Source organism: Peromyscus californicus, unplaced genomic scaffold, assembly GCF_007827085.1.
Source record: "Peromyscus californicus insignis strain IS unplaced genomic scaffold, ASM782708v3 Scaffold_5__1_contigs__length_169319896, whole genome shotgun sequence".
Classification (NCBI taxonomy): Eukaryota; Metazoa; Chordata; class Mammalia; order Rodentia; family Cricetidae; genus Peromyscus; species Peromyscus californicus.
Genome location: NW_026294573.1, coordinates 10,437,059 through 10,453,611, shown reverse-complemented (window position 1 = coordinate 10,453,611; position 16,553 = coordinate 10,437,059). Strand labels below are relative to the sequence as shown.

Genomic DNA, 16,553 nt, shown 5'->3' with positions numbered 1-16,553 from the left:
CAAAATGTGACCTGACTAGAGGAGAGAGCTCTAAGCTCCTGGACCAAAGAGCAGCTAGAGGTCTGTCCTTCCTCTCTTCCGTTTGTCCTTTTTGCTCTGTCTTTCTCTTCCTCTCGGTAACTCTGGCTTCTCTCCTCTCTCTTGGTGTGTGTAGTTAGTGCTGGAAGCTCTGGGCTGGGTGGTAGGTTCTCAGACGAGATCCAGCCTCTGGGAGCCTGGGGTGGGGGTGAGAAACTCCAGTATGGAGGCCACAGGCAGACTGTGGTAGGCAGGTGAGGAATGAGGGGCAGGAGGCTAGACAGAGCTTCCCAGCCAGGCCTAGACAGGCATCTCTCCATCAGGAGGCACTGGGTCTCCCTCCTCCAGGATCACAGCAGAGAACATTACAGCCCCCTGTGGTGGCTTCACCTGGGTCTCAGGACGTCTCCAGAGCCCTTTCAGGTGTCTGATGTCCAAGCAGGAGTGTGTGCTGCACCTGTCCTTGCTTCGTCTGCAGAGCTGAGCTGCAGCTCTGGTACTGAGAACATGGGTCCAGTGAGAGGTGCAGTGGCCACTCTGGAGCCAACCAGCAGTTTCTGCTGTCTGGACTTGGTCTGTTCCTGCCGCAGCTGCGAGGCAGGGTCTCGCTCCCTCTGCCTGGCGTCTTCCCTGTGCTCACCACGGGGCATGGAAGAGTCCCGTGTGTAGAGCTGGCTATGGTCCTCTCACCTCTACATTCTGCCCCTCTCCTGCCCATGTCCTCCATGTACTGCACACCCACTATGGACTCTTTGCAGGGTCTCTGTGGAGACAGGGGCCAGGCAGGCTATGGCAAAGGTGCCTTTGAAACTTAGAAAATGGAAGCCAAGGAACAGGCAGAAAGGCAGGTGGATGCCTGGGCGGGTGGATGCCTGGGCAGGTGGACTTGCTGAGTTGAGCCTGTAACAGTGAGAGTGTGGGTCTGAGCAGCAGCTGGTACCCGGGTGGCTGTGCCCAGGGAACGGTCATGGGCTCTGGCTACAAGACTGCTGTATATAGCAGGTGGACTTAACTGTGCCTGAGCCTCCAGCACAATACTCTCCCACTCAGTGGGAGGCCAAGCGGCCAGGCTCCCCCTTGTTCCGAGGGCTGTTGTGTGGGACTGGCCAGCTAGCCGGATGTGCTTCCTTTTAACAAGTGCTTTGTTTCGTTTTGTTTCATTTAAGACAGTGTCTCTCAAGGTAGCCTAGGCTGGCCTCCATCTTACAATATAGCTCAGGCTGGCCTTGAACTCATAGAAATCCTCCTGCCTCAGGCTCCCAAGTGCTGGGATTACAGACACATGCTACCACTTCCCTCTTCTAGAATCTGTTTTTGTTGCACTGGCCAGCGGGACTGCTGCTCTGCTGGGTCTTTCTGGTCTAGGTACAGCAATAATGGGAAACTCTGCTACCAAGTCCCAAGCCCAGGAGGAGGGCTCTGTCATGGGCCACTTTGGCAATAGAATGACACACGTGAGTGCTGGGAGGACAAGTCTTACAAGGTCCTAAGGAGGCATCTACAGAAGCTCTGGTGACCCAGGCATGGTCCCCCTCTCCTACCTTCCGGACAGGAACTGTAGATCTGCCCAAGTGCCAAATTCTGGGTGACAGTGGTGGGCTCAGAAGAGTGACACTCCTCATGGCCTCAGTGTGGGCTGAATGTTTCCGAGGCTTCATTCTGAGCCCTTCGGTTTGAATTTTAAGCAAAAAGAGCAAGGTCACAAGGCATTCCCAGTCCACTGCCCTCCCCTCCCCTCCCCTCCCCCTGCCATACCACTCATGTGTTACTTACTCCTTCCTAGGAGTAGATGCTGGGGGAGTCTAAACTGTACCCTGCATTCTGGTAGGGGAGGGGCTCCTATCCTGGCCTGTTGTTCCCCTGCCCCTCCCCTGCTTTGCAGCAGCCATGGGAAAGGGACTTTTGAACTGCAAGGTCACTTGGCTCTTTCTCCCACCCCCATCCACCTGGGCGGCAGCAGTTCCACAGCTCCCTCCCTCTCTCCCTCCCTCCCTCCCTCCATGGCTTCTGCTGCAGCCTCTGGCTCAGTGGAGCTTGCTGCAGAGGTTGCTGCCCAGGCTGGGGCACCCTGGAGGAGGAAGCAAGAACCATCCATCAAGCCAGTAGTAACCCCGCAGTGTCTGACCTGGGTTCAACCCACAGGAGGCCCTGCCCCAAGTCACATACGCCCTAGGGCCCTCGTGGGGTCTCCTGATGCAGCAGCATGGGCTATGGGTGTGACCTTGGTTAGGTCACCTGCTGCAATATAGCAGTGACTCCAAATGGCTGTGCAGAGGAATCAGATCTTTAATGACAGAGGTTCAGTAGTCTGTGTTCTGGGATCTGAACCCAGCCTCTGGATCATCAGAACCCAAACTTTTAACCGTTGTGTTCCTCATCCTCTCAGTGCCCAGGCCTCAGGAGTTGGCTTTCCTCACTACCTTGTACTCAGAGGCACGCTCTACTAACCCAGTTTCTCTCTGCACAGAAGCCTTTGGAATGGTGGGGGGGGGGGGGGACGACGACACACTTCCCGAGGCTGTCCGTGCTGGGCAGTGTCTCTGTCCAGGCCCCAGGGAAAGGAGTGTGGTATATGAGTTAGAGTGACTGCCCTGTGCCTCTCACCAGGGGACCGAAACAGCCAGGGTCCTGGCGGGCAGCACCAGCTGTCCTGCTCCTTCCACCCTGTGACATACATGTGGGGTGGCCCTGGGCACTTGCTCAGCAGAGCAGTGTCCCCTCCCACCCATCTGCCCTGCTGTCTGCAGGCTGAGCTGGGGTAGCTGCAGCCTCCTGCCCAGAGGGAGGGCCCTGGAGAAGGGGAGGAGCAGCCAGGCATCAGACAGTTTCTGCTCTGCCCTCACCGGCCTTATTTTTAGCGATCCCTGAAGACATTGGGAGGGACTACAGCTGGCTTTTAGTAGTTTTTCCTTTGTTTCATTAAAATAATCTATTTTTGCTGGGAAACCCAGCTCTCGCACAGCACCGAAGCTATGGAAGGGGGTTACTGGTTCATTTCTGGGGACGTGACCTTCAGCTCAACGTTTGTAGTGCTGAAAGCCACGGTAGTGTTCTCTGGGTGATTTTCGGCATTAAACTAGGTAATGTCCATAGATGTACTTAACAAATAGAGATGCTCTCCAAGTTTGCCAGGAGAGGAACAGTCTTAAGATGCCTATTCCAGCCAACATTAGCTTAGTACGTAACAACCTGTAATTGGTCTGTAATACTTGTCCTTTCTTACTTAGCCCCCACCTCCATTTCCATATATTGACAATTTGCATAATATATTTTTAACAGTTCTATATTTTTGTTCCGTTCTATTTATATCACAGAATATGCAGTATAAATTCTACAAGTAGGCATTTTGGCTGTTTCCAGTTTTTGCTATTTTAAATAGTACTTTCTGAAATTGTTTTCTGAGATCAAATTCACATTCTGTAAAATTCACAACTTCAAGCTTGTCACTCAGTGTGTTGTAGTACTTTGCAGTATTGTGCAGTCAGTCTCTACCTCCAGAACGTTTGTGATCATTAACTGTTTCCCTCCAGTGTATTTCTACAGCGGGGTCCCTGGGTCAGAGATGGGAGGCAGTTTCGAGCTGTCCTCCATTCCTTAGACCGACAGGATGCCAGGGCAAAGCCGCCATCCGCCCTGGACTCGCAGTCAGGAGCTGAGTTCACAGGGGCTTTCTTTGAGTTGGCCAGACTGCTTGCACTTTCGCTTTCCAATACTATAGATTTTAGCTGGCAACCTTTAACCTGGGAAAGGGTGCGCAAAGCCAGTACAGACCCCTTCAGGGAACAGATTGGGTTCCTGACAACTGGCAGTTCCCGGACTAGTCAGCACATTGAGTCCCACGGGAGCGCCAGCGCCTGGCTTCCCACCTGCCGCTCAGCGCCTGAGCCCCTGCACAGTCTCTTTCTCCTTCACATGTGGCCCAGGCCACAGCCCTGGTCCTTCACAGCTGACCAGGTGGAGAGCAGAGACCAGAAATCCACGGGTTGTGCTAAACACAGGCACACCCCCGAGCCTGAAGTGAAGAAATAAAGACAGCTCTCTTCCACTCAGCAGGTAGTAAACCCCAGGCATCCAATCTCCCCAGAATCAAGAAGCCGGTGGATAAAAATAGGAAAGGGGCCACTTGGGGATTTAGGAAATTAATGAATAGTAAGCACATAGTGGGCTTTTAAGGACTCTGGTGCTCTCTCTCCATCAAAAATTCATCTGTTCTTAAAGCCGTAACTGTCCTCTCTTTGCTTAAATCTGCTCTAATTCATTGATTTTTATCGGGTATGGGTTTTCATGTTTGAGTATCCCTGAAGCTGGATTTGCCATTGAGGGTGCCAGGCTGAGCCAGCACCCAGCTTCTTCCTGTGGCTATAATTAGCCAGGTTCGAATCTCAGGCTCGGTGAAGTTCATTGTTGCCTCACCTTGTACCTCCAGTGACCTTTCAGGGATGACCACCAGATGTCACGTCTGCGCTCGTCAGAATCAGCAGGTTTTAAATGGTGTCCTTGCACCTTTCTCATAAAATGCCAACTACCTTTTTAAAAAAAGTATTTGTTTCTATTTCTTGTGTATAAGCATCTTGCTTGAATATATGCCTGTGCGTCACACCAGTGCCTGCTGCCTGTGGGTGTCAGAAGAGGGTGTAAGATTCCCTGAAACTGGAATTAGGGATGGTGTGAGCCACCATGTGGGTGCTGGGAACTGAATCCTGGTCCTCTGTAAGAACAACAAATGCTGAGCCATCTCCAGCTCCCTACCATTTTTAAAAATATATATCTTTTTAAAGGACTCTATTTTTATTTTTATTTTTATTTTTTTAATTTTTTTGAGACAGGGTCTCACTATGTAGCACTGGCTGTCCTGGAACTCACTATGTAGACCAGGCTGGCCTCAAGATCACAGAAGTTTGCCTTCCAAGTGCTGGAATTAAAGGTGTGGGCCACCACTGCTTGTCTCTATTTTTGCTTTTAATTGTGTGTGTGTGTGTGTGTGTGTGTGTGTGTGTGTGTGTGTGTGTGTGTGTGTGTGTGTGTGTGCAGTACCTGTGGAGCCCAGAAGAGGGCATCAAATCCCCTGGAGCTGGAGTTCAGGTAGTTGAGGGTGTTGGGAACCGAACTCAGTTCTTCTGGAAAAGTGGCAAGTACTCTTAACCACTGACCCATCTCTCTAGCCCCCAACTGCCTTTTACATTTTATTATTTCCATGTCACCATGTGTCTCCAGCAGGGCAGGCTCTGAAGACTCAGGGTGCCTGCTCAGAACATGCTCAGCTTCCTAAGTCTAAGCCAGGCTTGCCTCCCTTTTATCTGTTTGGATTAAATATTAACTAGATTCCAGGAAAAATAATGCTTAGAAAACACATGCAAGGTGAATATAACTATGTAATAAGAAATGCAAACAGGTTTTAATTCAAATTTTTTATCCCCCCCAATGAGCCCAGAGCCTCGAGCATAATAAACATTCTGCCACTGTGCCACACTTCAAAAACCCTTTAGTGCACTTATTTACTTATTATTGATGTGCATGTATGGGCGTGTGCACGCCATGGCACACCGTGGAGGTCGGATGATAACCGGTGGGAGCCGGTTCCTCTTTCCATCTGTGGGACCTGCGGGTTCCGGTCGTCAGCCTTGTTTGCAGACACCTCTGCCCATGGTCATCCTCGCCCCCTCTGCAGTTATTAAAGCACCTGAAGAGCTCTGTGTGTGTCTCCTTGGACTCTGTCCTGTTTCCTACCCTCTGGTCTCAATTTTGAGCATGCTTACTTCAGTGTGTATGTTTGTGCACTTTTGTATGTACGTGTGTGTACATATGTACACATATGTGTGCTTGTGGGGAGCCAAGTGTCTTCCTCAATCAGTCTCCACATTGTTTATTTTGACTTAGGGTCTCTCTGTGACCAGCCAGCTGTTACTGGGGCTCCCCTGTCTCCACCTCCTCAGGGCTGGGGTTGCAGATGTGCACCACCACACCCAGCTTCTTATTCGGGTGACAGGACTCTGACCTGAGAGCTTCATGTGCACAGGACGGGAATGTGGCTGACTGGGTCGTGTCAGCCACGCCTGGTTCTCTTTACTGCTGTCATGTATGTCTGTGTTAAACTTTAGTGAGGAGCCACACACTGTACAGCAGCTTTTGGTTTGCCTGTTTCTTTTTTTGTGGTGCTGCAGTTGGAGCCCAGGGCCACATGTGGGCTAGGTGAGGCTCTGCTGCCGAGCTCCTCCAGCCGTCCTTTCACCTCGTCAGCCGGCCTCCCTCTGCGAGCTCAGGGGTCTTCTCTACTCCGACTCCCCCGGCGCCTTCTGATCTGTAACCACCCCTACTGAATTGTCAACTTCAGTGATGGTTACTAATTGAAATCCTGTTCATGCGGGCCAGTTTCTGGCCTATTTGTTTATTTATTATGACTTTACTTTTCTTTGTGTGTGTGCATGTGTTTGCACTCACATCTTTGTTAGCACATGTGTGTGCTGGTACCCTCAGAGGCTAGAAGAGGGTGTCAGATCCCCTGGAGCTGGAGTCACAGGCAGTTGTGAGCTGACTGATGTAGCCTTCAGGAACTGAACTCTGGTCCTCTGTAAGAGCAGGAAGTACTCTTAACTACTGACCTATCTTTTCAGCCCCTGTACCCTCCTCGAATAAGTTCCTACTTGATCCAAGCAGTTCTGTCTCCTTGTGATGTCCTGTGTCAGGATGTGTGTGCCAGGATGTGTGTGCCAGGACGTGTGTGCCAGGATGTGTGTGCATTCGTTCCTTCTGCTGCCTACTGTGTGAAAGTGGCAGTACCTTAAGCAGCAAGTCCGCACCGTGGGCCTCATATGCAGACGTGAATGGCCAGCATCGAGTGGGCTGGAGAAGGCAGGCCTGCAGTATTGGAGGCCCACGCCCCTCGGTGCTCAGAATACATAGGAATCAGTTAGCTGCACAGCAGTGTGTGCAGCAAAGCATTTGGTAAGCGGTTGCGCTCTGTGCCAGGCTTTCAGGTTTGCTCTGTGAGTGAGGTGGTGAGGGACTGGGTGTTGGCAAGCTGGGACACCCAAGGCTGTGATGAGGGTAGCGGTAGATCTGAACCCTGTGCTTCGATGCTTGTGTCTGTGTTGAAGTCAGGGGTAATCAGAACTCACATACCTTAGTCTAGGAAGGAGGGCTCCCCTAGCCCCAGTCACATGATCCCTTCCCATGTAGAGCAGGGGTAAGTATGTACTTGCCTCGTGGGGACTTTGTGGTACAAGAGTGACATATGTCAGGTGTTCGGTGCTGTACCAGGTCACAGGTGGCAAGCTTTGGGCTCCGTGTTCTAGGTCCTACCCCTGACTTTCACTGTGGCCCTTCCCACCTGTCAGCCAGCCGTCTGTCTCCACCTGGATGCCGACACATGAGACACGTGCATGGTTTCCTTCCGCTTGTCCCTGTCCTGCCCTCCCACTCTGTGAGTGTTACCACCGGCCACCCTGTTGCTCAGGCCCAGGTTGAGGATCCGCCTTTGCCTCCTCCCCTCTCCCTTCACTCACACTGTCCTCTTCTGTGGCAAGTCCAGTCAATTCCAGGCAGAAATGACTCTCGCTCCTCGGCCACTGCTCTAGCGGGAGCCTGGTCACCCCTTCCATCTCTTCCTGCCTCCACAGCCTCGCCACACAGCAGGCCAGGGCCCTGCTCTCGGTGTACCTCAGGGCTGCTCCAATGGGGCCATCCAGGGGCTTCCCTTGGAGTCCAGAGCACTGTACCATTCATTACCTCATCCCACAGGACCTCAACTCCCCTCCAGCCTCGTCTCCACTGTCTCCTTGCTACTTCTCTGTCCAGCCCCAGCAGGCCCCGTTTCTCCTGCCCCAGGGCTGTGCACATCAGGGTTCCTTCACCTGAAATGCTCTCTTCTCAGAGGAGCCTCCCATGACCCTCTGTCACAGCTCACAGTTTTATTTCCTTTGTCTCCTTCCCCCTATCTCTCCTTCCCATTTCCGTGTACCCTGGCTAAGTGTGCTCTTGCAGTGGGTCGTGTGTGTGTGTGTGTGTGTGTGTGTGTGTGTGTGTGTGTGTGTGTGTGTGTGTTTGGTTCTGTCCAGTGGTCGGATACACATCTAAGCAGCTCACAGTAGGAGGTGGCTGTCAGAGTCAACACCCAGTCCTTTCTCAGCCATCCTCCCTCCTCTCGCCCTGGCTAGGTTACCCCCTCTCTCTCCCCCCACCCTCGCCCGGCCAGTGCCCAGGGAAGGAGGGCAGGCAGGGAGGCTAGCCAAGCTCAACAGATGTTTCTGCCTAGCCCTGAGACTAGAACCTTCCCAAGACAATTCCTGAACAGGCCCAGTGGGATGATCCCTTCTCTAGAGTCGTTCTTGATGGAGGGAGGCTGCCCCAACGTCCCCTTTCCTGTCTCATGTCGAGGTTTGCAGTGACCCTCCTTGTCATGGGTTCTCTGGATGAAGGATAAGGATGCCAGGACAAGTGATGGGTAGTGTCTTACCGCCTCGGGGACCCTTCTGACAGCCCCCATGTCTCTCAGGCCGAGCCAGTTTCTATGAGGAGTACGGTGTCATCCGTGACACACTGCAGAACCACCTGACGGAGATCCTCACGCTGGTGGCCATGGAACTGCCCCAGAACATCAGCAGCTCAGCCGCCGTGCTACAGCATAAGCTCCAGACCTTCCAGGCCCTGCGGGGGCTGCAGAAGACCAGTGCCATCCTGGGCCAGTACCAGGCCTATAGTGGGCAGGTGCGTCAAGAGCTGCAGAAGCCAGACGGTTTCCAGAGCCTGACACCAACCTTTGCAGGTAGGCACCAGAGCCGGCAGCTGTGGGGCCACCGGCAGCTGGAAGCAGCTGTTCCAGCCAGTGCCCTTTGGAGCGTGGTAGCTTGGACTCCAAAGAATCTTTACAAGAGGGCGCAGTACATTGTGATCACCACCCCCTAGGCCTTCTGCCCTTTTAAAGCTGCAGGTCACCTACAGCAGCCTCCATTCAGTTCCAGAAAGGTCTCCTGAGGGCATGCCTGTGGGATTGAGATAGGTGCCACCTTCGTGGGCTGTGTATATGACTTCCATAATATGGCAAACCTCAGTCCAGCCACAGCCAAGGAATGTCCCTGTGGACAGACACCACATTGGCCAGCAGATAGTTGCTAGATCCACCTGGAAAGTTCCAGAAGCCTTTGGGGAGAGCAGCTGGATCCTAGCAGGTAGAGCCCATGACTGTGAGACAGCCCTGCATATAAAGGCCGTCTGATGTGCTGGGCAGCGTATGTACCTCCTCTCAGTCCGTCCTCACACACCCACAGGCAGTTGCAGTTATTGTCCTCGGTGAGGAGACAAGGCGAAAAGGCAGCATCTCAGCTAGGCTTGAACTGGTGTGTAGTATGTCAGCGCCTGCGTCTGTGACTGGGGCTCGCACACACATGCACACATTCCTCCTACTCCATAGACTCCTACCCCCACCCACCTGGCTTCCACTCATGCTTGACTTTGTTTTGGCATTCTGGGGACTTCACACAAAGAGACGCTGCCTCGAGACACTGCCCTTATCCCTCAGGATCCAACATGCCTCCTACCCCTTTTGCCCCACGAGATCCTTCCACGGCAGACTCCAAACCCAGTTAGACCAGGTCTCTCAGAGGGACCTCAGAGTGCTGCTGTTATGGCCATAGCATTCACCTTGCTCGCTGTTTCCACCCCTGCCTGGGAAGGAGAAACAGAAGGCACAGTGAGACGGGCTGAGCGGGGCCCGGGGTGCAGGGTGGCTGCAGAGCCAGCCGGCAGGCTGCGGTGTCGCTGTCTGTTCTTTCTCCACCTTAGGTGTCCTTGTCCACGTCGACAACCTGCGCTGGGAGGGCGTCCCTTTCCTCTTGATGTCTGGCAAGGCCTTGGACGAAAGAGTGGGCTACGTTCGGATCTTGTTTAAGAACCGGGCATACTGCACCCAGAGCGAGAGGCACTGGGCGTCCGCGCAGAGCCGGTGCCTGCCCCAGCAGATTATCTTCTACATTGGACATGGCGAGCTGGGCCACCCCACCATCCTGGTCAGCCAGAACCTGTTCAAGCCCTACGTCCCCACCCAGAGCTGGACGGAGGTGCAGGGCCAGCCTGGGCTCCGCCTTTTTGGTCGTCCTCTGTCTGATTACTATGCCTATAAACCTGTGCGGGAGCAAGATGCCTACTCCACCCTCTTGTCTCACATCTTCCACTGCCGAAAGGAGTCCTTCATCACCACAGAGAACCTGTTGGCCTCCTGGGTCTTCTGGACCCCCTTACTGGACAGTCTGGCCCTCGAAGTTCCACGCCTTTACCCCGGGGGAGCAGAGAATGGCCATCTGCTGGATTTTGAGTTCAGTGGTGGTCAGCTGTCCTTCTCCCAGCAGCAGCTAGAGGTGTTGATGCCAGAGCTGGGGTCAGTCCCAAAGCCCAGTGACTTCCAGGTCCTCAGGGCCCAGTACAGAGAGAGCCCACTGATCACTGCCTGGCCGGAGGAGCTGATCTCTAAGCTAGCCGGTGACATTGAAGCCACCGCAGTGCAGTCCGTACGACGCTTTGGCAAGTTCCACCTGGCACTGTCAGGGGGTTCCAGCCCCATAGCCCTCTTCCAGCAGCTGGCCACAGGGCATTACAGCTTCCCCTGGGCCCACACACACCTTTGGCTGGTTGATGAGCGCTGCGTCCCTCTCTCAGACCCAGAGTCCAACTTCCAGGGCCTGCAGGCTCATCTGCTGCAGCACGTTAGGGTACCCTACTACAACATTCACCCCATGCCGGTGCACCTGCACCAGCGGCTTTGTGCTGAAGAGGACCAGGGGGCCCAGACCTATGCCAGCGACATCTCAGCCCTGGTGGCCAACAGCAGCTTTGACCTGGTGCTGCTGGGCATGGGCACTGATGGGCACACAGCCTCCCTGTTCCCACAGTCACCCACGGGCCTGGATGGAGATCAGCTGGTGGTGCTGACGGAGAGCCCTTTCAGGCCATACCAGCGCATGAGCCTCAGCCTGCCCCTCATCAACCGTGCCAAGAAGGTAGCTGTCCTGGTCATGGGGAGGACAAAGCGTGAGATCACCATGCTGGTGAGCCGGGTGGGCCATGAGCCCAAGAAGTGGCCCATCTCCGGCGTGCTGCCTCTTTCTGGACAGCTGGTTTGGTACATGGATTACGAGGCCTTTCTGGGATGACAGGCGCACCCTGGTCTCAGTCACTATCGAACTTTCTGTCACCCACTCAATGTGCCCCAGCTGTCCTGAGCCTGGTACCAGAGTCAGGCCCCAGAGAAGGGTGGACGAAGTTCTGCCGTGCTTCCTGGGCCCACTGGTTCTGTGTAATTATGGTGCCTGGACACAAAAACAAGGCAGAACTCGGACCTCTGCTTTGGAGATGCCTCGAAACCCAGACAGGAGGGAAACTCTGAGGCCTCTCTCAGTTACTCGTCAGTGTCTGCAACGCAGAATAAGACAGGGAGAGGCTGCACGTTAAAGAACCAGTGTGGTGTGTGCAGACTGGCCGGTGGTCCTGGGACTGGTTTCTGTAGGAAGAGGGGCCGGAGTTGGTGGAGAGAAAGATGCAGACTCCTGGTGAGTGGGCCAGGCAAGAAGAGTAGACACAATCCTGGGATTGCACTGGGCAGCCTGCCTCTTCTGGAATCCCGTCATCCCTCTGTGCATCTAGCTGACGTCTGGTCCTTCCTCAGGCAGCTTCTACTTCCTCAGTGCCTGACAGCCCTGTTCTCTGCATTCCCATTGCCCTCAGCCTCTCCCTATATACAAAGAAGAGACAGATACAGACACTGCCATGTCAACCCTGCTCCCCCATCTAAAGACCTGGGCTCCCCTTTCCCCACTGAGATCTGTTCTGCCCTCACGGGGCCACAGGTGTCTCTGATCTATTAGATAGGGTGCTCTGTCTGCTCCTGGGGAGATGACTACAGCTCACAGCCTCTTCCTGGAGTGTATGTGGCCAATTCCCAGCACTAGGGGACAGGCTGCAGCTAGCCCTCATCACACTACCTCTCTAGGGGCCCCAATCCTGGCAGCTGACTCTGCGGGTGTCTCCACCTCTCTTCACCACTAACCTGGTACCACTGGAACCAGGACAGACTGCTCCTAACTGCAGCCTCCTCCAGGGCCTCTGCATTTTTATTTTTTAAAAGCAAGCCAACAGCATAAAGCAAACTTCTCAGGGCACGTGAAGCTTTTGTTTTGTCCTCCTGCTTAGTCACATGGACAAGGCAGGGCATAGAAGGGTTACCATGGCCCCTGCCTCCCAGTCACGCTCTGTCGGTCACACAGAGTCTCAGTCTTTCGGAATTTTCCCAGAGAGGGGCTTTCATTTGGTGAGGAGCATCAGGAAAGCTGTTTCTCTACTTTTGACTGTACTTTCTCCCAGGCAGTGCATGCAAGGACCCTTGCTTTCACTAGAGATGTGTGCACAGTGTAGCCTGAGCTGGGACTCTGTATGAAAGGCACTCTTGTTAAAATTCTGCTTCCTCTGGCCTCCAGTGACCCAGACTGACAGAACACCTCTATTGCAAGAGAGCTACCCTGGGCAGAAAGGACGTGTAATGCCCTGGGGCCCTTTTCTGGCTGGTGCTCACTTTTGTGGCTGGCATCACAGGTAGTTGCAGTGAGGTTCCACCTTTGGCCATGTGGGGGAGCTCACGTGCCACCACTCACATTCCATCCAGGAGGCAAGTTTAGTGCCAAACATCATCTCTTTGTTTTATGCTCTGCCTCTCTGGCTTCTTAGCGTTCTCATCTGTTCTTTAAGGACTCAGTCCTCTGAAGTTTCAAAATCAGAGAGAAAGGGGCCTTGCATGCCCCGGGAGAGAGGGTGAACAAGCTTTGTGTCACCATGCTGAATAACAGTGAGTCACTGCCCAGCCTGAGCTTAGAATGTCCTGTTCTTACCCAGAAGAATGACTCGCCTCTATCTGTGGGGAGTTGCACAGGGGAGGCCAGTGTGGGGAAATACCAAAGATTTCCTTTCCGGAAGCAAGCACTAATAAAACCGCGTTGGAAAGGTTGGCGGGAGACATTGTCAGAGTTCTTGGCATGCACCTGTGCGTGCCCTTTCCCCTTCTGCCCCAGGGTTAGGAAGGAGTGATGCTCAGAGTCAGGACCACCGAGGCTGATGCTCTTCAGACCCTGTGGTTCATCATCCACGGCAAGCAGTCACATAATCGGTGTCTTGAGTCTCAGGAAGGAGTTTTCAGCCTTAGAACCTGGGATACCCTCAATTTTCTATTTTTCATTAAAAAAAAATGTTGCTTGCAAATCACTTATGCTGCGTCGTGCGTTGATAACAGTGTGAAGAACACACCTTTGTCAGCTTGCTGCCTGTCAGCAAGTGGGGATCTGAGGCTGGGAAGAGTGGATGGGTGTCCAGGTCCCTGGGGAGAGGGGGATGGATGGTCACTTGTGTCTGGGACACAGCCTTCCCTCCCTGAAGTCCACTTCCATGCATGCTTCCCCAGTGAAGTGAGGTCCCCGCAGCTGTGGGGACCTCTGACCTTGCAAGCATTCACCCTGTGCTGGCTCAGAGCCCCGGTGGATGCTGCTGACTGCATCCCCATCCCTCCCTTAGGGAGGGGAAGGGAGGGAGGGGGGAGGAAACAGTGGAAGCAGAGGCCTGCCCCTTGCTCAGGTGGCTCTTGTGTGTCCTGTGCTGACTATAGCACACCTTGTCCTGCTGACAGGCCAGTTTGCTGCCGGTGGGACCTCAGTGACTGATGATTTGAAACTGGAGTCCAGTGGCAGCCAGAAACTCTGTTAGGTTCTAGAGCCCATTCCCAGCACCCACAAGGGCCTCACGTGGCCGTCAGGTTCCCTGAATGGGCCCGTGATTCCTCCGTGGGAAGAATGTAGGGCATGTGAATGGCAGAAGGAGCCCTTGGGGTGACATGCCAGTTAACATCTCCAGCACAAACATTGCAGCTGGGTGTCACAAGCTAGATCTGACTTCCAGTCCTGGGCAAGTGTTCTTGCTAATTAATTGTGCGCTAAATGGTCCCATCTTCTTAATTTCTGCTTCTTTTTCTTATGATTAATTTTTTTAGTTTTATGTGCATTGGTGTTTTGCCTGCATATGTGTCTATGTGAGGGAGTCAGATCCCCAGAGCTGGAGTTACAGACAGTTGTGAGCTGCCATGTGGGTGTTGGGAATTGAACCCGGTCCTCTGGAAGAGCTGATAGTGCTCTTAACCACGGAGCCATCTCTCCAGCCCATATTCCCTGCTTCTTATTGCCCTACAGAAATACTCTCTTTTCACTGTCGTTCAGTTGGTTGCACATATGTCTTTTGCTTGCCTCATGCTGCAGCCCACGTGGGCTCTAGACACAAGGCTGCCCTGCCTCCAGCCCTTCCCGCTCCACAGCAGAACTGACCCTCTAGGTATCTAGGGAGTCCTTGCAAGAGTGTGGCCTCTGGGAAGGGGAGCAGGGCTCAAACCAGAATGTGTTCCTGGAAGATGCAAGGGGCAGATGTCTTCCAGGAACACCAAATCCTGTCTTCTGCAGGCTAGTGGCACCTTCTGCAGGTTCTTCACACCTAGAGATGGGTGTGAGGAACCCCGAGAATCCTTCACCTCCTAGCTGAGGATGGTGTCAATTCATCACTGCTGTCACCAGCACAAGACATCCTAGCAAGTGATCTGAGGATGCATCACTGTGATCTAGCAAGCCATGGGGACGGAGATGGCTTGGATGTATTGTCCCTCCAGCCATCCCACATTGGGAGTATATTTATTTGCATCCAAGGGGATGTCCATGTCTGTGTGTGACCATGGACAGGGGTCTCAAATTAATGACACTCTGTTCATTCTTTGACCTCCAAGGGTGAGCTTTGTTAAGGCTCCGTGTTGCTTCAGTGGCTGGTGTTTTCAAGGAAGTCCGTGTGTCTTTTCTGTCCCTTTCTGTCGAGTGGCAAATAATCTGCATTTGCCAAGCACTGTTGAGTTCATGAACAGCTGGGAGTTGGCACTGAGAGTACAGGTGTACACCGAGTGTGTGTGTGTGTTTGTGTGTGTGTGTGTGTGTGGTCTCTGGCTGTGCCTCACAGAGGGCTGGTTATGATGCATTATGCTCAACTGATAGAGCACTTGCCTAACATGCAAAAAGCCCTAGGTTCCATTCCCACTGCCAAATAAACTGGGCGTGATGCTATACACCTGTAATCCTAGGAGGTGGAGGCGGGAGGACCGGGAATTCAAGGCTATCCTTGGCTACATAGCAAGGTCAAACAAGCCTGGATAGATGAGATCCTGTTTCAAAAAAAGCCTTGTGAATGAAAAAGGTAAGGACTAGGTTAGCTGGGAGTGAGAACACCCAAGTTGTTTCCCTCAGTGTCTCTGGGGGGTCTGGTCCAGTTGACTCTTCCTGTGTCTGTCCACGTGGGAGAGCCGGGTGAGTGGACTCCAGCAGTTACCAGGGCCGCTCCTGCCCACCCGTGCCTGCATGAGGAGCCTGAGTCCCCAGAGACCGTTGGACTTCTGAGTCACCCTGACAAACACCGAAGGAGGAAGGATTTATTTTGACTCATGGGTCATTTTAGCCCAAGGTCACTTGACTGTGCTGTTTGTGGGCCAGAACGGAGGCAGAATGTCATGGTGTGAGCATGGTGACCCAGAAGTGGGATAAAAGAGGCAGGGAAGGGGCAAAAGACAAGCATGTCCTCCACAAGCACACTCATGGGGATTTGCTTTCTCCAGCGAAGGCTGACCTCCTGTCACCTCTGAGAATGCTCTCATATTATAAAGTCAGCAGGGGATTAATGCATCCGTGACATCAGCGTCTTCAGGACAGTTCTCCCAAGACCACCAGCTGCAGCCCAGCTCCCCATGCATGAGTCTGCAGACAAATTCCACACAAGGTGTCACAGAAGGTCGCTACCATGCTGAGCGCCTGGGGCGGGGTTGTGCTCTTACTCTCTGCTGGATAGAAGGGAACTGGGGGTCTGGGCCTTTGTCAGGTCAGAATGGCAGTGGGCAGTGGCATAGGTGGGAATGTCCAGGAGCAAGAATGTGGGTTTTCCCCCCCCATGAGGGAAACTCCCCCAATCTTAGGGAGACTGGCACCTGCCTCAGAGAATGAGAGACATTCAGAATAAGTGCCTTTTAAAACTTTCTGAGACTCTTTATGTTTTCCTGTATATCAAATGTAACATTGGTTTTTTTTTTAAACAATAAACTTGTTTATTTGCCAAAATTCAAGTTTCTTCCTTTGGGGGATGGAGTAAAGTGGGTTGTGAGCCTGGCTAATGTGACAGAGGAGGGGACGTGGAACAGAGTTAGTGCTTGTCAACCTGACACAGGCTAGAGTCACCTGGGAAGAGATAGACCCTCTTTTGGTTCCCTAGGGAACCTCCACACACAGAGAGAGAGAGAGATGCGCGCACACACACATGCATGTATGCATACACAGACACACAATGCACACACATACACATACTCATATACATTTTTTTTTTCTGAGAGGTTTTCTCTGTGTAGCCCTGGCTGTCCTGGAACTCACTCTGTAGACCAGGCTGGCCTTGAACTCAGAGATCCTCCTGAGTGCTGGGATTAAAGGCATGCACCA

At 53.2% G+C, this 16,553-nt stretch overlaps 1 protein-coding gene across 3 annotated transcripts in view; it reads left to right on the top strand.

Annotated features, from left to right (window-relative positions):
- H6pd (hexose-6-phosphate dehydrogenase/glucose 1-dehydrogenase) overlaps positions 1 to 16,184 on the top strand; it is a 34,205-nt gene extending 18,021 nt beyond the window's left edge. For 2 of the 3 annotated variants that reach the window (XM_052715193.1, XM_052715194.1), the window contains exons 5-6: positions 8,510 to 8,779; positions 9,796 to 16,183. In XM_052715193.1, the coding sequence (XP_052571153.1) occupies positions 8,510 to 8,779; positions 9,796 to 11,159 (1,634 nt within the window). In that variant the 3' untranslated portion in view covers positions 11,160 to 16,183. Of the gene's footprint in view, positions 1 to 8,509; positions 8,780 to 9,795 lie in introns of all 3 variants that reach the window. The other variant, XM_052715195.1, reaches the window with a different exon arrangement.
- The last annotated feature ends 369 nt before the right edge of the window (positions 16,185 to 16,553 follow it).